Below are 24,111 nucleotides of genomic sequence, written 5' to 3' on the forward strand. Positions count from 1 at the left end.
GTAAAGTGAACAAAGTGAATATCAGAACCTGTCTTTGCAAGAGACTCTCCTCCCTTCCATAATTATCTCCATCCCTGTGGACATTAGGCTGAAGTAATGGAATGTGAGTGGTGAGTAGAAATAGGAAGATCCTTATATGTTTCTGTCTTCACTTGAAAAATGTTGGTGTTACACAAATGTGTTAGAAGGAAAATGTCCACAGTCAGACTATGCAGGAACTCCTGTGGGCTGGATGGATGGACAGTGAGGTGAGTTGAAAACTTGCTGATTGGCTTGGCCTAGAAGGTTATGATTAATACTGCAAAGTCTAATTGCGGGCCAGCAACTAGTGGCATACCCCAGTGGTCAATATTGGATCTGAGTGAAGGAGGCAGGGTGTACCATCAGCAAGTTTGGAGATGACATAAAACTGGGAGGAGTGGCTGATAGGCCAGAGGGTTGTGCTGCCAACCAGAGGGACCTGGATAGGCTGGAAAAATGTGCTGATGAGAAACTGTTGAAGTTTAACAAGGAAAGTGCAAAGTTCCTGAGAAGGAACCGTCATGGGTACCAGTATGCGCTGGGGAACACCCAGATGGAAAGCATTTTTACAGAATATAACCTGAAGGTCCCTATGGATATCAAGCCAAACATGAGCCAGCAATCTGCCCTTGCTGCAAAGAAAGTTAATGGTATTCTTGACTGTATTAGGCAAAGTGTTGCCAGCAGGTGGAGGGAAGCTCTGGGCCCACCAGTACAAAAGAGATGTAAACATACTGGAGAGACTACAACAAAGGGCTAGAGAAATGAATAAGGCTTTGGTGTTCCTCTCATATGAGAAAAGGCTGAGAGGGCTGGCAGTGTTAAGTCCAGAGAAGAGAAGGCTCAGAGGGATCTTGTCAATGTGTATATGTACCTGAAAGGAGGGTGAAAATAGGGTTGAGCCAGGCTCTTTTCAGCAGTGCCCAGCTATAGTACAAGAGGCAATAGGCACAAAGTGGACACAGGACACTCTGTCTGAACTTTAGGAAACAATTACTGTGCTGGTGACAGAGCACTGGTACAGGTAGCCCAGAGAGGCTGTGGAGTCCTCCTTGGAGATTTTCAAAAGCTGCCTGGACATAGTCCTGTGCAACCTGTTCTAGGTTCCCCTGTTTAGGCAGGGGTTTTGGACCAGACAAACTCCAGAGATCCCGTCCAACCTCAACCATTCTGTGATTCGATGAAGTTTAGGTGACTTTACTGATAGAAGTAGAATGTATTTGTTTTGCCTTTTAAATATTTGATTTTATTTCTTAAAGAAAATGATTATGGTTTTATTACTTGTAACTTCCTACTATTTTTTTGCTCTGTTGAGCCTTTATTAGTTTTAAAATTTTAAACTATTAAATGCATCTGTTATAGAAATATAATTAAAAGGTGTTACTGTATTTATCCTGGTGACAGCCAGAATAAACAGTAGCCTTTATATTTTATTTTGGAAGTGGTATGAATGCCAAGGGAAAACAATCAGTGCCTATTAATATCTCAGAAACACATACTTTCATAAAAAGGAAGCTTTCCAAACTGACCACCCCCATAATGTACCATTTTGTGGTGAGGACCTGCATATTTACCCCTTTTATGCAGAAGAATACTGGCGTGACGGCGTCCGTTTCCATTCTCAACATAGCATGAGTAATTGCCAAGGTCTCCTTCTTCCACAGAGTCAAGAATCAATGAGACAGAAACTTCCTGTTCCCCAAGATGTTCCTTGAGAACCCTAAGGAAAAAGAAATCGTATCTTCTGTTCTGCTTGTATCACAGTGGAGCATTAGATAATCATGACATAATATTGCTACTTACAATTCACAACTCTTTGGCTTCAAATTTGGTTATGGTTTGATGCAATCTTAATTAAATTATATCACACACTTTTCTTCCTCACTTCTAATGAGGAGGTTTGGCTTTGTAAATGTTAATGAGAGCTACAGTTAATTGTATTTAAGCAGGATGATGTACACACTGATAACATATTATTGTACTCGGATGGAGGCCCTGATCAGTAATATGTAGAGTCTTGAAATGTTAGAACAGAGAAAAGCAAAACACAGTTATTTTCAGGTTTTGGATTACACTAGGAGTCTTGACGAAATACACTATTTGTATACTGAATTAAAAAAATATTTTGTGATTATAAAATTTGACTATGTATTATAAGTCAATAGAAGGAACTGGAATGCCAGATGACACTCATTCTAACAGATACTAAGGAAAAGTAAAGACCTGCTTAATGCTGTTTTCCAATTTCTTTCTTTCCCTCTTAGCAATCTCATCAGTGGTTTTAGAAACCCAGCAAAACAAGTGACAAACTGCTATAGACTGCTCCTTCACTTCACACCTGACAAAAGCAGCAGAAAACAGTCTTCTGGGTCCCCCCTCCACAAAACAAGAGAGTTGTAAAGAGGTTTTTGACACCTTTTCATCAGCCTTCAAAATGCCAAGTCTGGTTGAAAGGCTTGGGAAGAGCTTTATATAAGAAATGTAGCTTATCTAGTTGTCTTGTTCAATTAAGTGTATTTGTCCTGAGTTTTATAAAATAAATTTGATATACACTGGCGTGAAATATGCCTCCATTTTGCCTATGTCTGGGGACACAGAGACCTTGAATGTCTATATGACCTTCTTGATTTTGGTAAAGGAAGCTTCTTCCTTAATTTAATTGTACAGAAGAACTCCAAGCTAAAACTGAAAACAAGTGTGACTTCTTGTCTTTTGATAAGGTAGTAAATCCCTATGTAAGAGCTGAAAGGGAAATAAACTCATGATGTTCTATTGTAGAAAATCACTGAGGATAATACACCTGTGGTTATTTAACTTCCTTTGTAGTGCGTGCTTAGTTTTGCGTTCATTTCTGGGTTTATGCATGATATACAAACACAGTCATTCACACACACACAGAATTGTAAATAAGAAAGGAATCTCTTCAGATCCAAGTAGGTACTTCATATTGGATATGAGTTGGAAAGCTGTGTCAAGCATGTTATTCTCAATACAAAAACACTGTTTTCGCAATTTCCAAACGAGGTAACACTTTTAGAAGCAGGATAAGTACATGACGTGAATTGCCAGATCCTTTCTATAACAAATATTTCAGCAGCTAGAACCTGCCCACATAACAGGAGTCTTGGATCTCACAGAGCAAATAACATTCCAGGAAACTCAGTTCTTTCTTTGAAGAAGAGAAATCAAACATTCAAAAAGAGAAGTCAGACTTCAGCATTTATTTAAGGCTATGTGCTTCAAAAAACTTCTTTTGACCTGCTTTTCTGGATGTATTTACTTTTCTTTATTTTTTCTTACTAACTGTGCTAATGGTTGCCACAGTTTGAAAAAGTGGCTATACAAATCCCAGTTTGTTACACTACTGTGCTAGCTGGGAAACCACTCTGCTTTTGCAGCTCTCTAACATCAGGTTTTGCTGCATTTTTCTGTTGTCTAATGATGAAATTGAAAAGATAAAGAATGGATGTTGCAAAAAAGGGGTCCAGATTGCAAGTATTCCTGAATTAGTCTGTGATAACAAGTATTACATTAACTATCAAAAAAAGATATTGCTTGAATGTTTTTTTTTCTTTTACCTGATGTCACTTTCCCAGACTCGACTATCATCCAAATCTTCAATAAACTTCTCCCCTTTCATCCAGTAGATTAAAGGACTGACATCTCCACTATATCCAAAGAAAGCTCGGCAGGTTAGATTAGCAGAACCACCTGTTACATAGAAAGAAAAAAAATGTTATTTCAAAATTTGTAAAAAAGGATTCATTTTTGAATCAGTAGATGTGTTGATTTAAACAATGTATATCTGTAGGGAACCTCAATTTCCAGTTGTTGTTAGAAATGCCCCAAAACATCTACTTGTCTTGCATCTGGTGTTCAATATATTTTCTGAAAATAAATACAATAAAAGTGAGATTAAATGTTACATTAGAGCAGGATTCAATTTTGTATTGTTTCACCAAGTGTTCAAGGTATTGCAAGCAAATGAAAGACTATGGTTTCTTAAAAATAGCCAACTTAACTAAAGATTTCAATGTTTTCTTTAAAAATAGGTAAAGGTTAGGCAAAACAGACATGCAATCACATTTGTGTTAGTTCAGCCTTGCAAACATTTCTGCAAAGAGGCTGGTGGACTCCTGTAGGGTGTCATTTCCTGTACCATTTCCAAGGGACAGCCAATAGAAAAAAACATGTTCGTTGCTAAGTTATCACTGTCTGGGAAATGTTTTACTGTATGAATGGAAATAACCATCAGGTACATGCAGTAGGAGCAGAAATTCTACATATGTGCAGAGTTACTTATTTAATGTTTACATGCTAAGGCACATGGAAAATAAGGAGTTGATTGGTGACAGCCAACATGACTTCCCTAAGGGCAGATCGTGCCTGATAAATCTCATGGCCTCCTACAATGGGGTTACAGCATTGGTGGAAGAGCAACTGACATCATCTACCTGGACTTGTGCAAAACATTTGACACTGATAGCCAGTGATAGCCTTGTCTCTAAACTGGAGAGACATTGATTTGACGGATGGACCACTTGGTGGATAAGGAATTGGCTGGATGATCACACTCAAAGAGTTGTGCTCAACAGCTCAATGTTCCAGTGGAGATCAGTGATAAGTGATGTTCCTCAGGGGTCAGTACTGGGACCAGTGCTGTTTAACATCTTTGTCTGTGACATGGTCATTGGGATCAAGTTCACCCTTAGCAAGTTTGCTGATGACACCAAGATGTGTGGTGTGATCAGCATGCTGGAGGGAAGGGATGCAATCCAGAAGGAACTGGACAGGCTTGAGAGGCGGGCCTGGACAAACCTCATGAAGTTCAACAAGGCCAACTGCAAGGTCCTGCACCTGGGCCAGAGCAATCCCAAGAACAAACACACGCTGGGCAGAGAATGGATTGAAAGCAGCCCTGAAGAGAAGGGCCTGGGGGTATTGGTTGATGAGAAGCTCAGCATGAGCTGTTACTGTGAACTAGCAACCCAGAGGGCCAACCGTATCCTGGGCTGCATTAAAAGCAGTGTGGCCAGTAGGTCAAGGGAAGTGATTCTCCCCCTCTACTCTGCTCTCGTGAGATCCCACGTGGAGTACTGCGTTCCACTCTGGGGCCCTAGCACAAGAAGGACATGAACCTGTTATAAAAAAGTCCAGAGGAGGGCCACAGAGATTATCAATGGGCTGGAGCACCTCTCCTACAAAGACAGGCTGAGGGAGTTGGGGTTGTTCAGCCTGGAGAAGAGAAGGCTCCGAGGAGACCTTATAGTGGCCTTCCAATACCTAAAAGGAGTCTACAAGAAAGCTGGAGAGGGAGTCTGCCAGTGAGTGTAGTGATACAGCAAGGAGGGTTTACACTAAAAGAGGGTATATTTAGATTAGATATTCAGAAGAAATTCCTTACTGTGAGGGTAGTGAGGCAATGGAAGAGACTGCCCAGAGAAGCTGTGAGTCCCTGGATGTGTGTAAGTCCAGGCTGAATGAGGCTTTGGGCAACCTGGTCTAGTGGAACATGCTCCTGCCCGTGGCAGGGACTGAAATTAGAGGATATTTAGGTTCCCAACCCAAACTATTCTATAATTTTATGATTCTATGATACAGTGAGAATTGAAAGTGCAATATGCTTTCACTTTAGTTTATTTTTGTTGGGCAGCCTTACATTGTGTTAGTACCACTTGGGTTTGGGGTTCCAGCTAGAGCACATGCAGAGATGGAAATGGTACTTCATGTGCATTTTGGATGGTTGGGGGGTAAGACTGGTTAAAACTAGGTGTACTGCACACAGCCACGTAGTTAAAGATCTATTCACTGATGCAAAGTTGTTTGTCTTAATATGCAACAAGCCTTCTAAACTGTTATGTGCATTTCTGTAATGGATAATTACACTGTGATTTAAGGAAGTGTTGTGATTTAAGGAGCGTTTTCCCCCCTGAGGAATGCAGTTGATATTACTGCTGAGACCAAAGTCATATTTTATTTATACTTTCAATTTTTGATCCTAGGATGTTAAAGCTGACTGACCACAGCTCATGAAAAAAAAAATACATATATAATGTTAATACTACTTTGTTATTTTCTCTGCTGAGATGCTGTGAGAAGTCAATCTGGATTCAATGTATTTTCTTAAAAACATACTACTTTGGGTCAGTACATGGTCCTTCTCAAACCTCTGACAATATTTGAGCATTTTATTTATTTTTTACTATGGAAACAAATGCAGGATCCTGTGTAACAGGAAGAGGAGTAATTATTAAATAAATCTCTTATTTATCTGAAATGATTTATGGTTTTCTGTGAAAGCATCTTGCTCCTCTAACTTGTGTGAACTCTCATATCCACACCACAAAAGGTGTAGAACCAAAGTAAGAACTGAACTGCTTTTTGTCATTTTAAGAAAGCTTACCTACAGTGCATGCCACAACACCATTTTTCAGCAATGTCCGCTAAGGAGACAGGAATACCCCAGTATTTGAAACTAGGAGATGAAGGTCTCATTCATAATCAAAAGGTATGAAATTGAATCTCTGGTTAATGGGACAATTAGATAATTTCATCTCATTTAGAGCAAAGTCATCAAATGTAAGATGAAGGGCAAAAACTCTTCCTAAAGACAGTTTGCATGCCCTGGGAAGCAGTGGTCAGGACACCTCTTTGCAAAACCACCTCCTTGCAACACAACCTCCTGAATGGTCAGGATACCTTTCTGGAAACTCAGTTCCTCATTGTCAACACAAGGAGGACTCTGGAAGTGCCATCTAGAAGCACTGAAGAGATTTTTGCAATCTTGCAGCTATTTGCGGGGAATGAGATGAGCATTAGGGAACCACTTAATGGGGGTCAAGGGCATGAAAACCTGTAATGGGATGTGAAAATCTTCCTGAGCATTCCCAGGACATCTGAACAGATTCAAACCTACTTTCTTACAACAATTACATATCTTATATATAAACTAACTACGATACTCAAACATGTGGAAATGAAAACACAAAACCTTAAAGGATTATGAATATATTGGTCACAGTCATCCAGTTTAGCACATGTTCAGGGCTGTGAAATGCCTAGCAATCGCAGCATTGGTGGACTCCAATCACTCTCAAAATGGGAGAAGGTTCCTGCATGACTAAAGCAAAAACAGGCTCCTTCGAAGAATGGATTAACCCTATGGCGTTATCACCAATTCTAGAGGGAAGACTACTGTCTGTTGTATCATTGCCACTTCTTGGGCTTTTCCTGCAGCTTTCCCACCAAGTCAAGGCCCAGTTGAAACTTTTTAGCCCTTAAGAGCTTGTAAGATCACAACTGGAGGGACTGTGGTTTCTGGCCAGTTTATCTGTGATTCATAGAGATTAGGCACCACAGGTGTTAAGACCTCTCCAGGCTCTTGCAGCTAACAGGCACCCACTGAGAGATGGTTTTTACACTATGAAGGCCTCTAAGCCTTTTAAAGGTGAATATTATCTTTCTTTTTTTTTTTTTTTAATAAACAAAGCATTAAGGGGAAAAAGTGTCAAAAAAGTTTGTAAGATAAAGACTTTTTTTCCTTATTAAATTCTTAAATAATTTCCCCCCTAAATAAAATATTTGAACATATTTTTAAACACAGAATCCAAAGTTTCCTTTCAACATGAAATATTTACACCTGAGAAACAAGGAAGGATGTACTTCCTTTTAGCAGTACTGTGTCAATTAGATTTGCTGAGCAAAGGCCATTAACATGCCAGGTGCTCAGCTATAAATTATCTATACTGTCTACCTTGACCAATCTTCACAAAAAGTCAGTGGGAAATTCATTAACAGGTCATCAAGAAAGATTCAGTGACCATCTAACGACCAGCCTGTGACCATTAATGAGGAGGTCTGTTCCTCCTGAGCTCACAGCTCTTTGCAGAAGGCAGAGGAGCTCTCCTGGTGGAGCAGAGATGCTCACAGCTGCAGGCACATTTAAGCAATAGGTAAAGACTGCCTGATGGGCAACATTATGAGTGAACAGAGTATTTTCAGAGCACATCTTGATATCTTGAGCTTCAGGGCTGCCCTTGTATGAGTGCAAGTATGCTAAGGTTTCACTTCTCAGTAGTATACCGTTGAAGTAGGTAGTCAGAGGACGCAGAGTTTGGCACACAGACTGTCTGTTCTGTGTGGGTAGTCCATATATAAGAAACCTGTAGATTTTTAGAAAGTGTTCAAAATTTAAGTAAATAAATACAAGAGGTACTTTTTTTCATGTTTAATCTAATGTATAAAACCTGTCAGCCAGTTTATAGAAATCGCTCACAGTTAATCCTAAGCAACTATTTTCATGTGTTTTCTATACTGAAAAAAAAAAAGCTGTAGAAGTGAGTTGAAAATATAAAGTTTTGATGAATAGATGTGTAATCCTTTCCATGCCGTTAATTTAAATTTTCTTGTAAATGCTGGTTTATTACAGTTTTTTAGTCTACTTTTGAAGGAATTTAAATACATGTTTTGAATGAACTACTAGGGAAATCCATCTCTATCACCTTTGATACGAGATGCTGTAAATTCTTGAGAATGTTCTGTCTCAGTTTAGGTAAGCTGGGTAAGCTTGCTTATTTATTTATCTATCTATTTATTTATTTTATGGCAAAAAAATTACCCTGGAAAAGTCAAAAGGCATGAGGTTAGAATTATTAAGTGAAACCGATAGTGTTTTATTTATTAAAAAAACAATAAAAGATAAAGAGAAAAATGATACTTTGTAGCTTCTCAGAATAATTATTGTTATTATTATTCTGACCTTGAAATAAACAAATAAAGAGACGTAAGGAACACCTAAAATGCAAAATTCAACTGAATATTTCTCTATCATCCTTATTTCTGAAAATGCATATGCTTTTAACATACTGAGTTGATTTTTGTAAAAAATAGAATAAATATCACCAAATGTTGCTGCTGCTTCCTGTGATAAAGTTGCACTGTCAACTCTAGCCAGATGGGTTCAAACTAAATTAATCCAAAAGTTTTTGCCAGTTAAACTGGAAACACTTTTTGTTACACAATATGGTTTCGAGTAGGCCAGAATGAAAGGAAGGACTGCAGCAAAACTTAGTGTCTTGAAATCAGCAAATGCCTTCAGCTGAGCAACACACTCTTTGTGTCCATTTTCTCTAATTGGCAACATTTGGGGAACGTGGTAAACTACTGCTGTGGGAGCCTCTGTCCAGGAGAGGGCACTGTCTAACTTCTAAACATTATTATTATTATTTTTTTTAAATCAAAATAAATTCCTAGTGTATAAGCTCTAATTAAAAACATCAGCCTGCTAAGAACCTGCTAGTTGTAATTAGCAAACAGTGAACGTTTCATGGTTAGTGAAATGTCATCTTGTATGGGCAGCTTGAATTGTACTTCCACCATTATTTGTGTGAGTTAGCATACACTGTGATGGCAGCAGTTCTAGCTTTTCATTTGATGGATTCTTCACTAAAGTGCAACCATTTTTGTGGGAAGCAATGATAATTATCAGGCATCTACAACCTCTCTTTAGAAGAATCCTCAAAGATGTGTTACAGAAGTGAAATGAGAGCCGTGCCCAGCATCTGAAAATGTTGAGGGCCAACAGAGTGGAAATGTTCAGTGCACCGAAATACGTACTTTCTTTTACTGTGCAATGCAAACCAATTACAGCAATTATGCATAGGTAATACCTACACACTTACAAGCATGCCATTTATTTGTAATATTAACACTTCAAAATGAAACTATAAAAGGCCAAGGCAAATGCAATCAAAATCTCTCACATAAATTAAATAACATTCTGTCCATTCACATTAAACAAAAAATACTGACAAAATATCATCAGCCTTCCAAGTGGAGCAATGCAAAAACTGTTAAATTCCTAAATGTGGTGGATAGGTGGCAATTCCTAACAAAGTCAATGACCCACTTAGATTTCCAATGTAATCTCCCAAATCCGGCAGGCAGGTAGGTAGAATAGGTTTGTGTTTTCAAAGGAGTTTTACATCTCGAGATAATTCTTGAAAGCCTCGTTGTAAACATGATTTAAAAAAAAAAAAGGGAAAGTAAGCTCGTATACAGTTTTCAGACATGATACTTGATCATATGAGCATATTCTAGGGATCTGTAAGTCATCACTTGGATCAGGATGATCTTCAGGGATTCCTCTGGATTCCTTCCTTACCTGCACAAATCATTACCTGTGGCTGTGCTGTCCACCGATTTACATGACTAGTTTCATATCTTGATATCTTGTATCTTCATACTAGATTGAAATTGTCTTGTATTTTTCATATAGCAGGTTAGGCCAAATTAAAAAAAAAAAGTAATAAAAAAAGAACTGTTTTCTGAAATATAACTACAATCTGGGAACAGCTATGTTCTAATCTAGTCACTGAGTGGTGTGTTGTGATACCTTTGGCAAGTCATCATGTCTTATATCCATACAATTCCAAAGTCACAATGTGCAAATTCGCTCTTAGAATTCAGTGGAGGTAGATTTGAAAGGGCTGGGTATTATCATTGCATTAAATACTATCATGCAAGCATGATACAAGCTGACTGAATGTGATTACACAGCTATATCTCTTCATTAATAAACCTGCCTCTATTCTGCTATGGTACAGAAGAGAATGTTGATTGCACAGCACTCTGAATTACATATTGAACAAATTCCTCCATCCATGAATGTGTAAATTCACAGTACACACAACTGGTCCTCCACAAAACGAAAACAAACAAACAAACAAAAAACAGAAAAAAAAAAAAAGAAGGTTTGTATCAAGATCAGAGAGAGATGGTAGCTTCTGAACTTTTGCCAAATTTGCAGATCTCTCTACTTGGTAAAAGGGTTAAAAATTGCTTCCTTGAATGTCTGTTTTTTTTTGTTTTTGTTTTACTTAAAACAAAAACTGCTTACTTCTTGATCATTAGTGGTTTTTGTTTGCTATTTTTTCACATACAAACTCATTCAGCATAGGGCCAGACTCATTTGCCCATACATAGTAATTTGCTGACATATGAAGAGACTGCACAGGGCTTCCAGCTATTGTATTACAGTTCAACAGTAAGACACTTAATGCAGGCACCTATATGTCACTCTTTACATCTTGCCTGCCATCAACCCTGAGCTGTTTGAGTCTGTAATATGTAATAAGGTACTATACTGAAACATACATGGTAAGATCTAAGATTAACCTGAGTATTAAAATTTTCTGGTGGACTGCTTTATAGCTTGTGAAGGAAAAGAAATCCAAATCCCTTCTGCTTGGAGTGGGCACTTAGCAGCAGGACTGTCATAGACAGTCAATGAAGAAAACAACTGCCAGAGCAGACTGCAGAAAAAGTAGTGATCTATACGACTTTTGGCTGAAAATGCCCACGACATCTCTCAGGTGTGTACATAGTCACACCAACCTTCATTTCACAAGAGGAAACAAAACCCCTGAACCAATAATCTTGATTTTCCTAACAGCAGGTCTCTACTTTTGATAGATGGTAATGTCAGACTGATAAATTAGTTGTTCAGCAAGTATTTCTCATTCCTTTCTCTTCAGAAACAGTGTGGAGTGGGAGACAACTATCACAAGCATAAAGCAGGAGTTTCTAAAGAAAAGGAAAGTCTCTAGAATTGTTTTACAAGCTTAACTTTTAGTCCAGAAGCTCTTTTTTTTTTTATTGTATTTTTTTATTAGACAAATGTATTTCTCAGACTCTTTATTCTTGTGCACTCTGTCAGATCAAATGATAATTTCTGTTTTAAAAGCTTAGCTGGTTTTAGATATGTCACAAGAAAATATCCTGGGTTACAAAATAATTCCAATTAAAATGTTGTCTTTAAATGCCAAACATCATATGTTTTTTACCTCTTACAGATTTACTACTTTTTAGCTTTATATCTGTACATACTGTGCATAGCTTAGTATTGTTCATTTTTGTTGTTCTTGTTTATTTCTGTATTCTTCTTTGACCATACTGCTTTTGATTATGATGCTATGGCTTTTGCATTTTAATGGTGCTACATGGTAAGAAAACAAGCTTAGCTAGCAGCCATACGATCCCTTTGCATAAAAGAGCCCCATATGGGAAACCATACTCCTTATGGTCTCTATCTGTGAGTTCAATGTGAGGCAGGTAGTTCAGGCACCCAGGGGTGCCACTGCCTTACAGCAATCTCTGGTGGCCAGGATGGTTTCTCATGGCCTTAGCTTGGAGAAGTCCTGCTCAGGATCAAGTTTTGGAAGACTTCTAGAAAAGCGGGAAGGTTTTATTGTTTATCTTCTTACATTTCAGAGAGGTTAGATTAGGCAAAACATGAAAATAATTTGACGTGTGTCTAGTGGTTTTACTCAGCTGGGCAGCTGAGCTCCACCACAACCGGTCTCTCATTCTCCTTCCTCAAAGGAAAAGGGGGAGAAAATATGACAAAAAGGGCTTAAGGGTTGAGATAAAGTCAGGGAAATCACTCAACAATTATTGTCATGGGCAAAACAGACTCAGCATAGGTAGATTAATGTAATTTATTACCTATTACTAATGAGCTAGAGCAGTGAGAAGCAAAAAACAAACTAAAAATCCCTTCCCCCCCCCGTCCACTCTCATATATGTCCTCCCCCCAAGCAGTGCAGGGGAACGGGCAATGGGGGCTGTGTTAGTCCCTAATGCTTTGTCTCCACTGCTTCTTCACGGTCACTCTCTGCCCCTGCTCCACGTGGGGTCCCTCCCACAGGATGCCGTCCTTCCCAAACTGATCCTGCAGGGGCTGCCCACAGGCAGCAGCTCTTCAAGAACTGCTCCCACATAGCTCCGTACCACAGGGTCCATCCATCCCCCAGGAGCAAACTGCTCCAGCACGGGTCCCCCACGGGTGGGCGGCAGCTCCCCCCAGACCCCCTGCTCCTGCGTGGGCTCCTCTCCACGGGCTGCAGCTCCGGCCCGGGGCCTGCTCCTGCGGGGGCTCTCCATGGGCTGCAGCCTCCTCCAGGCCACATCCACCTGCTCCACGTGGGCTCCTCCACGGGCTGCAGCGTGGAGATCTGCTCCGTGTGGGACCCATGGGCTGCAGGGGGACAGCCTGCTCCACCAGGGGCTTCTCCACAGGCCACAGGGGAACTGCTGCTGTGTGCCCCTGCAGCACCTCCTGCCCTCCTGCTGCACTGACCTGGTCTGCAGGGCTGCTTCTCAGTCCTCGCTCCTCCTCCCCCCCCCCCCGCCAACCTACCAAAACCTTGCTATGTAAACCGAATACAGTGTCTTTCTGGTAAAGAATATTTATTGATGAGAATTATAAAGAGATGGAACTTCCTGGAGTTCTGTACATAGCTTGGGTCCCCAAGAAACTACCAAACTAGAAGAATTTCTCTGTAACTTAAGATAGTTTCAAGCCATTAGAGCTCTCACAACTTTTTCTACATTTTCATAAAAAGTCCAGAAGCAAAACAAGGGGCTCAGAGTAGGACTTAGATTTTCTGAGGTAGAATGCTGACATAGCTAAACATATTTTGCTAAGGAGCTACTGGAATGTAATGGGTAAACTCCAGACCACCCGTGACTACGATCACAATAATTTTGTAATATAGCATGCTTACAATACCATTGCTCCCTTTTCACTTTGCTTTCTTTAACTTGTGCAAGCCGTAGAAATAAGGAGTTTTAATAACCAACCTATTTTATTTTTTATTTTTATTTTTAAACTGAAGAGTGTTTTGTTGGCCCAACAGATGAAACCATTCAAATCTCTTACCATAGAGGTTTTGTTATGAATCTTGTTATAAATTTTGTTCTTTATGAATGGAATGCACTGGTTTTGCCTTGGTCTCTTGTGGGTGCTAGTCTGTGTCAAAAAGCACAGAACATCAATCATAGCAGCCGGCTGCAGCACCAGTACCTTCCCTCAGCATCCTGCTCAGGTGCACCGCACAATGCTTTCTGTACAAGGGAAATGCAAACTCTGTCCTGGATTCTAGATAATGATAAATTACTTTTTTTTTTTTTTTTTTTCTCCTAAAAGAGGTTAACTCTAGGGAGCTGTAGCAAATAGTTTATTGTGTCAGAACACACTTAAACAAGAATATAAATAATCTTAAGGAACAGATTTGGCAATTCAGTTTACATACAACTTGTCAGCTGTTCAGTCCCTTGCAGCTATTTCAGCCCTTGACTATGCAGCTAGTTGATATCTTCAGACACAGCACTTAATGAGCAGTGTTAGAAACTGGGTTTGACTATACAGTTTCATAATACCTGTTCATTAACTGCTTTGGAAAGAGGGATTGCAACATTTGTGTAATCATTAGACATTTTGAGTACATGCAACAAATGCTCATTTTCTGAGTCACATATGTATAATAAGTTGTGGTTTTATTTTTCATTGGTCAGCATGACTGCTCTTTCCCTCCTTTTGCTCTTTCTTCACGAGCAAGCCTGCCATGGGTTGAGTAGTTTGCAGGTAATAATTTGGACAAGGAAAGGTTTTCAAAAAGGCTGTTAGAGATGGGCTGCATATGGAGGACTTTTTTTTTTTTTTTTTTTTTTTTTAATGGAGCTTTTGGAATCTAGCAGGCACAATGTCACCTAGACACTGCTAGGTGGATATTAAGGGAATCATCTAGATTCCAAATAACAAACAACTAACACTATATCTTCCTCTGGTGATCTTCACTCCTCAGCACACACCAGCCATCACAAGATTTTAATGAGCTAACCAATTCTGTCAGATTACACCATATGACAGAAAATGTCATTTGGCAAAGGCCCAGAGAAGTTTGGCAAAAACATGGATGGGGAAAAACACCATTCCTATGAAGCAAATGCAACACAATAGGATAAATATAAATGAAACTAAACACATCTGTAGAGCAAATGAAAATATTTCAGTTCAGTTCTAAATTGCATGAAATCATTTTTCTGTTTAAATTTTCACCGGGAAAGCCATTAAGTTCCACTGAAAATTAGAGCTCTGAAGAAGCAAACTTACTGATATTACTAATAAAAGAGATAAGTAAAAGCAACACCAGCCTTTCCTTTTATTGCATAAAGGCCTCTGAGGGTAGGAAGATATTTCATACTTATTCACACTATGTTTTCCAGAGTAATCAAAGGAATAAAAAAGGATGATATGTATGGTTTAGAAGAACTTCCACTTGAAATTGTGATGTACCCTCCATATATCATGAAGGTATTACAATGGATAGAGGAAATATAGTAGTATTAAATATTCTTAGTGTATTTTCAGAGATATCTGATGTTTGCCATTTAATTATACATCTGAAGCATGTATTTTTTTTTCTGAAAGAAGTTCATACTAATCTGTCTCCATATTTATTTATGTAATTTAAAATTCACAATGCATCAAATAAGTTGAATGCATAAAATTGGAAATGCATGCTATTTCTAACAGCTTTAGGTTTTCTGTTTATTATTATTATTACCTATTTTTATTTTTATTTCTGTCCACAATGATTGCATGTTGTCCTTCTATTTCACTTGTATGTATGAGTTAGCCACCTGCTTTCCGAAGAAAATCCTGAAGCAAAATCCGTGAAAACAAACCCTTCTCTATCACAAAGATGCAAATGGACAAATCTGATTGTCATGACAAATACACAGTGTTTTTGGACCATACCATGCTGTAATCTCCTAGGAATAGAAAGAATCTCACCAGCACTGCATATGGGCTACTTGACTTTAAAGGAAAAAGCACAGAAATGGGAGTGATCTTGAATTGCTATATTCTGCTTTCTGACCTGTAGGTATACGAATGTAGTACACAACCTTGTTATAAGCAAAATTCACACAGGAAAAAAGATGGGTTTGGCTGAAGGCAGGTTTCTTGCAGTGCACTCCTGAGTCACACAGCAACTTCTCCCTCTAGTTCCTCTGCATGAGAGCTTCTGCTCCACAGCAGGGCGTGCCCAATGCTCCCAACTCCAGAAATACGTTTTCTCTTACTCTGATTTTCAGGATGGATGGAGACCTGTGATCTCCAGCCCCCTTCACAGGTGATACCAGTTCTTGCACCATATATGCCAAAGTGTGGGAATTGTTCTTGTACTCCCAAGTAACATCTGCTCAGGGGCTGGCTTTAAGTTGACTATCACTCTTCAAAAGGAAAATGGCCTGGCTGCCTGGGATTGCAAAAGGAAGACGGAGAGCCTGATATGCCCATCTGTGTTTGAAGTAGGTGCAGTACTGGGCATCACAAAACATGATTCTTCAAAAATAATTTCCTTATCAAGAACAATTAATCATCAAATTAATTTTGTTTCTTGTATATTTTTGTCAAGAGAAGAGACCTCTGAGTGCTGGAAAATCTGAGCAACTGCAAGATTTAAATGATTTATCTTCTTGCAGCTGCCATGTGGCTCTCATTTCTCTAGACCACCTTCAATGTTTTTTACTTGCAAATTGTGTAGTCGCACTGTGTAGGTTCCTACCAGCAAAGATCCTGAGAGGTTTAGGGCTCCTGAATGCAAAGACAAATAACTGAGATCAGCAAGCAGGATATCAATTCTCATTACTAGTGAGTTGTCTTATCAGTTTGCACAGCCTACCTTTGTCTTGCTGCACTTCCACAAATGATATATATATTTTTTTGTTGTTGTTTTACTTCTCTAAGTGCTCTGAGAGGCACAGGGATCGGGGCACTTCTTAAAAGTAGAAGAAAGTGAAGCAAAATTTCACCTTGCTCTGTCTAAGAACCAGGAATTCAGAACATTGTCTATAACATTGTGATTTTTAACTGTTTTCGCAGGTCTCAAAGTGAGGAATATAAGCAAGGTATTGGTGACAGTAGAAACGTAAAGTACATCAGATGCTGGTTATAGGAACAGAAACAAACATTCATTCTGCAATATCTATTACGCAAACTCTGAAATCTGGTGTGTCAATGCAAATCTCTGCAGAGATGGGGGCTGTTCCCAAGCAGCAGTCCCACTGTTCAACCTGTCCTCTACCATTCCCTAAGGTGAGGTGCCAGTCACCCTACACTGCTCCATGGCTTCTAGTGTGGACAACTGCCCACAAAGGTAAGTAAGGCTGCCAAACCCATTGTCACTTGTGACTTGGAGACAGAGATTTAATCCAGGTCTGTGGAAGAAGGCCGTGCTAACTCTTGCACTATCCTGAGCAGGTCTAAACGATAATTTTGCAGCTATAGGCTTTGCCTGTTATTGATGCAATAACTTGTATGTCCTGTTACCAATTACTGGGTAATAAAGCAATGACGCATTTTTAGAAACTGCTTAGTATGGTGTTTACTTTCAGTCCTTTGGCATCTAAATGACATCCCTTTAAAAATATGGTATAATACAGACATAAAAAAATGAGTATTATTTATACAACAGTCCAAAATGAATGTCCTTAGGCACTAAGTATTGCATAATTACATATTCAGACAGTTTCCTAAATGTATAATGACCTGTCTCAATGCAGTTTAAAATCCATGCTTTGTCTCATATCAAGTCCTATGGAGTAGCTAAAGTGAGATCAATGGAAAAAAATACTTAAAAAATCCTTCTAATTTCACAAACAAATATTTTTTAAAATATTAACTTAGGATCCTTGATCCTCAAATACAACAAGTGGAAAAGAGCAAAGCAGCCACCCATACTGAATCAAAGATCCACATATCCCAGCAGCTGTACCTGACAGTGTGCAAAAGCAGAGGGGCCAACAATTAAATATGAGAGCCACAGTCCCTGAAAGCAGTCGTTACTTTGTGACAAAAATGTTCACAGGCTCTAAACTACAGCAATGCTAATAATAAACAGCAAGATCATATGGACGTCTTCTGTAAGCAATTAATCTGTCTATTTTAACAGGATGCACATATAAAACAGGACCAGTAATCAGCTTCATTAGCACTATGAGACAAGAAAAAGTAGTCTCCTGATAGAAGTTCAACCATGTGCTTTTTAACAAAAGCATGTGCATTTATCTGAGAATTTAAAAGATGGAAATTTATTGTTATCAAGCAGGTAGGTAAGTTTACCCAATTAAATATTTTTCCCCAACTTGCTATCTTTTATTTTCTCCAGGCTTCAGGATAATCAGAGACAGCTGTGACTAATGCTTGGCAAGATTCTTTTTTAATGCAATATATTTTGCACGACAAGAACATTAAACTTTATTTTACATAAATTGATCTCCTAAAACACTTTATAGTGTGAGATGAGGAAGTTCAAGTGTTAAATAATGAAGGAAATTAAGAGGTATGAAAAAACAGGTGAAAAAAATGGAGAGGGCAAAAGCAAAGTAGAAACTCTAGGTGGTCATTTGAAGATGAGTTGAGGGGATTTATCAATGCAGGCTTATTTTCCTTGTTGTCTGAGGAAGGTAATAGGATGACATGACGTAGCTGGTCTTGTAACTTAATTGTTTTTCTGCTTCTTTCCCTGCCCATGGAAGGGGAGCTGGAACTAGATGATCTTTAAAGTCCCTTCCAGGTCAAGCCATTCTCTGATTTTATGATTTCCTCTGTGTCAGTCTCTAAAACTAATACCTGTGCTAACAATTGTGAGAGAAAAGCTAACTCAAAGGGAACAGTAGTGATTTTAAAACGTTATACTGAGTTGTATACTTACTACAATAGGGGGTTCTTGTAGAAAGTATTCCAGTTTTTAATGTTTAGGTCGGGGGGAAGAAGGGGGGCAGGGGGAAGGGGAGAGGGGTGTTTATGGAAGTGTGTTACTGTTGGGATTAGGATATGACCTCTCCATGGGTACTGGGGAATCTGGACAGCAGTAATGAGAAGGTGTCCTCTTACAGATGGGATGCTGGCACATACCAGCTGATGTGGCAGTAGATAAGGAGCAGGTTCACAGCAAAAGGCTGAGCTGGCAGAGTGGATATTGCTTTTTCTCCTCAAAATAAGAGCCCTCAACCCATCTGTTGCTTATCCGTTGTGTTCCCACAGTCACCCTTTCTCATCCCATGCCCTCCTCTCTCCATCATAGACATTTGCAATCACTAGCACCTCCTCATCTGAAGAGGGCTGCAGGACTAGACCTTTAGCACCCTGACCAGTCAAGAGGCAATCTGAGCTGTGTTCAGGCAGAGGTACATCCTACACTTGTCTTCACATGAAGGCTGTAATCTGCCAGGTCTCTAGCACGAGAGACCATCAGATATTTTGAAATTACATCATCAAAACAGTCATGAAACAAACAAACAAACAAACAAAAAAAAACAAAACACTATAAAAGAAGTGTGAGAACCGCCAGACAGCAGCTACTTTTCTTCATCCTCCAGAAAGGTTTTTCTGCTGCGGGTTTCAGAGTGGAATTATGAATAAGAGCTCGCTAAGAGAAACAGTTTTCCATCCTGAATAAAATGAATCATTTCTAATATGATTAGCACATGTTACATATTAGAATGAAACAGATGTAAGTTTGAAAAGAGCATTTGTTGACAAGGCAGAAGAAAAAGGTTGACGTGACATTTGCTGGATAAATGAAGACTTTGAAGAAAAAATCTTTTTTTTTTTTTTTTAATGTTCATTTTGGAGATATTTCTATTAAAAAGCTATTAGATACTCAAATGTCACTTTTATGAATAAAAACTTATCCTAGTGACATGGGAGATTTTGCAGATGACCTGTTTGCATAAAGAGCAGCAATCCCCCATCTTTTCACTAAGGAAGACAGAAAATGCAGAGTTCCTAGATCATCCTTTGATTAAGTGGGAACAGGAGAAGTTTGGATAGATTACTTAAAATTACCACTGCAAATTGTTGCTTCTTGGCTAGACATGAACAAAACCATATTTCTTTGTATCTCCCACATAATTTTTACAGTTTTATTTATGAACTGGCCATAAATGAATGATACATAGAGTAGACATACTGAGTTCAATAGACTTAAGTTTCTGTAGTTTAACCAGTGAGATGGAAGAGCAGAGGTGTCCAGAAGACAGGATTTCTGATAAAAATTAATTAATTCCCATTTTATTTTCCTGAATTTTTGTTTTTCTTTTGTTTCATTAATTTGGATAGCCTACTGCCTCAGAGCTAGCCCAGGATAGTCCTAAGAGCAAGACTGCTCTGCTAAACCAAGATGCTGGGATGTCTCGTAGGACTTGCAGGTTCAGAATTCAAGTGCTGCAAGTGGAGGCTTGGAAACTGTGCAATCTGTGTCTATCTATTTTAGGGAGTTTTAAAACTTTCAGTTAAGGAGAACAACTTTGTTGGAGCTGGGGATCATAAGGTTTTACTGTTAGCAAACTACATGTCAGTGATCTTCGAAAATTTTCCTTGCGTTTCTGACTGGAAACATGGCCCTTGAAAGTCCAGGCCAAGCTTCTCAAAGGCACATCTTCTAGAGTGCCTCCCATGTTCACCATCTTGAGATCAGGGATGCAGCAAAGACACTGCTGCATGTTACACCAGCCACGTTACACAGCAAGACTCCCTTTGGGATACCAACTGTACCCGGTAGGAAATTCAGACTTCCAGCTTTACTGCAAGATATGTGAAAGGCCTTGCATGATTGCTAATATTCAAGACCAGGACACTGTAAGCTTGGGGATCTTCACTGACTCCAAAATCCAAGACGTCTGATTTATCAAAATGCTGTGAAGCGCATTTGATCTGGGCGAAACTATTTTTTGCCAAAAATTTCTGACCTTGACATTTAGATGCAGTTTCAGCTCTGCTACATGTATTATGTATAATTTTGGGATAGTTACTGACAATTTCTGTTCTAATTTACCTGCAATCAGGGCTGAGAGCAATTTTGTCCTCCCATCCTCTTTTTTGTTTAATTAAACTGCAATGGCAGCAAGTCAATGAGATTCCACATTAGAAGCTCCTCAGCATCAGCTGAATGAATGAGTAGTTCTGAGTACACTATATAGTGAAACAATTGCAGGCATAAGAGCTGAAGCCTTGAAAGCAATATAGCTCTAAAAAGCTGTAAGAGATCAGCTGTACTTCTGCAATACGGGAGCTTACTCATTCAGAACCACATCAGTGATATAACTGTAGGATGTGTTGCATAGCATAGATCTATCATTACTGTATCTTCTGTACAGACCAGATTAAAATTGCAACAGATCCTCCTTCTGGTGGAGGCCAGTAAATGTCTCTATGATAACGAGTATTATTAATTGCATTTGCGATTGATCATTTGTGATTTATCATGGGTTCATGAGGGGTAGGTCCTGCCTAACAAATTTGATTTCCTTTTATGATAAGATCACCCATCTAGTCGATCAAGGGAAACCAGCTGATGTAATCTTTTTGGACTTCAGCAAAGCTTTTGACATGGTTTCCCATAGGATCCTACTGGACAAAATGTCCAGCATACAGCTAAACACAAACATCATACGATGGGTGAGCAATTGGCTGACGGGCAGGGCTCAAACGGTTGTGGTAAATGGGGCCACATCTGGCTGGCGGATGGTCACTAGTAGGGTCCCTCAAGGCTCCATTTTAGGGCCAGTCCTCTTCAATGTTTTTATAAATGATTTGGATGTAGGATTAGACGGTGTTCTGAGCAAATTTGCTGACGACACTAAACTTGGAGGAGTTGTGGACTCGGATGAGGGTGGAAAGGCCTTGCAGAGAGATCTGGACAGATTGGAGAGCTGGGCGATCACCAACCACATGAAGTTTAACAAAAGCAAGTGCCGGGTCCCGCACCTGGGACGGGGCAACCCTGGCTATATGTACAGACTGGGCGACGAGACACTGGAGAGCAGCCCCGCAGAGAGGGATCTGGGGGTTGTGGTTGACAGCAAGTTGAATATGAGCCAGCAGTGTGCCCTGGCAGCCAGGAGGGCCAACCGTATCCTGGGGTGCATCAAGCATGGCATTGCTAGTCGGTCGAGGGAAGTGATTGTCCCGCTCTACTCTGCGCTGGTGCGGCCTCACCTCGAGTACTGTGTGCAGTTCTGGGCACCACAGTACAAGAAGGACATTAAACTGTTGGAGAGTGTCCAGAGGAGGGCGACGAAGATGGTGAAGGGCCTAGAGGGGAAGACGTACGAGGAGCGGCTGAGGGCACTGGGCCTGTTCAGCCTGGAGAAGAGGAGGCTGAGGGGAGACCTTATCACGGTCTACAACTTCCTCGCGAAGGGGAGTGGAGAGGCAGATGACCTATTCTCTGTTATCACCAGTGACAAGGACCCGTGGGAACGGTGTGAAGCTGAGGCAGGGGAAGTTTAGGCTGGACATCAGGAAGAGGTTCTTCACCGAGAGGGTGGTTGCACACTGGAACAGGCTCCCCAGTGAAGTAGTCACTGCACCAAGCCTGTCTGAATTTAAGAAGAGATTGGACTGTGCACTTAGTCACATGGTCTAAACTTTTGGGCAGACCTGTGCGGTGCCAGGAGTTGGACTTGATGATCCTTATGGGTCCCTTCCAACTCGGGATATTCCATGATTCTGTGATTCTATGATTTCTACATTCAATTGTTTTTTTCATCTGTTTCTGAAAGAGGTTCTTCATTTTGGCAGGCTACGTAAGGAGGTATGAAGAAAGGGGAAGATTTACTAATTCTTTTATGTAAAGGGTATCAAATTTAATTCAGTATAAGCTGTAGAGCAATAATAATTGCAACTTAATAGGAAGAGAATAAACAAAGCTTGAATGGCTAAAGACTGGAAAGGGTTCTAAACAAATTGCAAGTGAAACCTTAGCAAAAAGGATCTTTGTTATCACTAGTCTAGGCTACACTCGTGCAATGAGGAAACTGCGTAACACCCTGTAAGCTATGAGATGACTCATATGCTTCACATTAAGCATTTACATAACTGTTTATAGGCTGGAGGCATTGGATCATAAGCTTCATGGGGAAAGAGAATAGTTTCTCTCATGCTTATCACACACTTAAAACTTCATTTCTGTTCGAGAAATCTTCATGATTCTAGTAGGGATATTTTCGCAATGTTCTTCTCTCTTCTCTTCTCTTCTCTGCTCTGCTCTGCTCTCCTCTCCCCTCCTCTCCTCTCTTTTATTTTTTTTATTTTTTCCTTTTCTAACATGCTGTCTCAAGGGACTGAGAGGGAGTGATGTGGGTCTGTAGCCATGTGGATCTTGTGGCTGAGTCAGTCTCCCTTCCCTTCCCTTCCCTTCCCTTCCCTTCCCTTCCCTTCCCTTCCCTTCCCTTCCCTTCCCTTCCCTTCCCTTCCCTTCCCTTCCCTTCCCTTCCCTTCCCTTCCCTTCCCTTCCCTTCCCTTCCCTTCCCTTCCCTTCCCTTCCCTTCCCTTCCCTTCCCTTCCCTTCCCTTCCCTTCCCTTCCCTTCCCTTCCCTTCCCTTCCCTTCCCTTCCCTTCCCTTCCCTTCCCTTCCCTTCCCTTCCTCAATTGGTGCTTTCTGGATGCTTTTGTTGTAGAACAAGAGACACTTAAAAATGAAAAAAAAAAAGACAAAGTAGTAAATATAGAAGATCATAGAAAACATTTCGTAATTTAATTTACTGCTTTAGGGAAGGTACAAGAAAAAAAAGTGCGTTGGTAACATTCTGTTAATTTTATAATGATACTCTGTCATTAGTCTACAGTCATGATGGAATCTAGCTGCATGTGAAGCAGAAAAAGATATATGTTCTTCCGTGGCTGTCCAGGTGCTATTTAATGGTCCAGATATTATTATTATTTCAAGATATTCCAACTTTCTTCCATCAGAACATATATAAATCTTAAAAAATCCATTTTAACAACATAGTTCCTGTTGTCAGTGGAATTATAATAGGGATGAATTTGGATGCTAACAATATAATCCTTTCTCTATATATTACTGTTTAGAAATGATGTTTGCTAGAAAATGCTGATATGAAGAAAATGAAACATTCATCGCAGAGTTAGAACAAATACTTCTGTTCACCTCTAATTAAAATCTTTTTCACTTCCAGGCTCTGTAACAAGTGTGCCCCACATATTGATTTTTTTTTTTTCCTGTATCTCTGTGGCAAAAGTTGAATAAACTTCGACCTGTTTCTCTTCAGAAAATGATCTATTTCACCTCTACTTTTAAGGACAGAATCTTGTATTTCTGTACTGCCTTCCAATTGAGCATCCTACTGTATTCTATAGTGCTGCTAAATAGCACAACTTTTTCCAATATAAATGGATGACTTTATTTATTCTGCCCTGTAGAACATAATTAATATGTT

At 39.6% G+C, this 24,111-nt stretch overlaps 1 protein-coding gene across 1 annotated transcript in view; it reads right to left on the minus strand.

The window, feature by feature from the left end:
* IL1RAPL1 (interleukin 1 receptor accessory protein like 1) overlaps nt 1-24,111 on the minus strand; it is a 338,817-nt gene that overhangs the window by 26,818 nt on the left and 287,888 nt on the right. The window contains exons 6-7 of the mRNA XM_050712265.1: nt 3,600-3,732; nt 1,596-1,741 (exon numbers count right to left, since the gene is read on the minus strand). Of these exons, the coding sequence (XP_050568222.1) occupies nt 1,596-1,741; nt 3,600-3,732 (279 nt within the window). The remainder of the gene's footprint in view (nt 1-1,595; nt 1,742-3,599; nt 3,733-24,111) is intronic.

The sequence above is a fragment of the Cygnus atratus genome, chromosome 1 (assembly GCF_013377495.2).
Source record: "Cygnus atratus isolate AKBS03 ecotype Queensland, Australia chromosome 1, CAtr_DNAZoo_HiC_assembly, whole genome shotgun sequence".
Taxonomy (NCBI): Eukaryota; Metazoa; Chordata; class Aves; order Anseriformes; family Anatidae; genus Cygnus; species Cygnus atratus.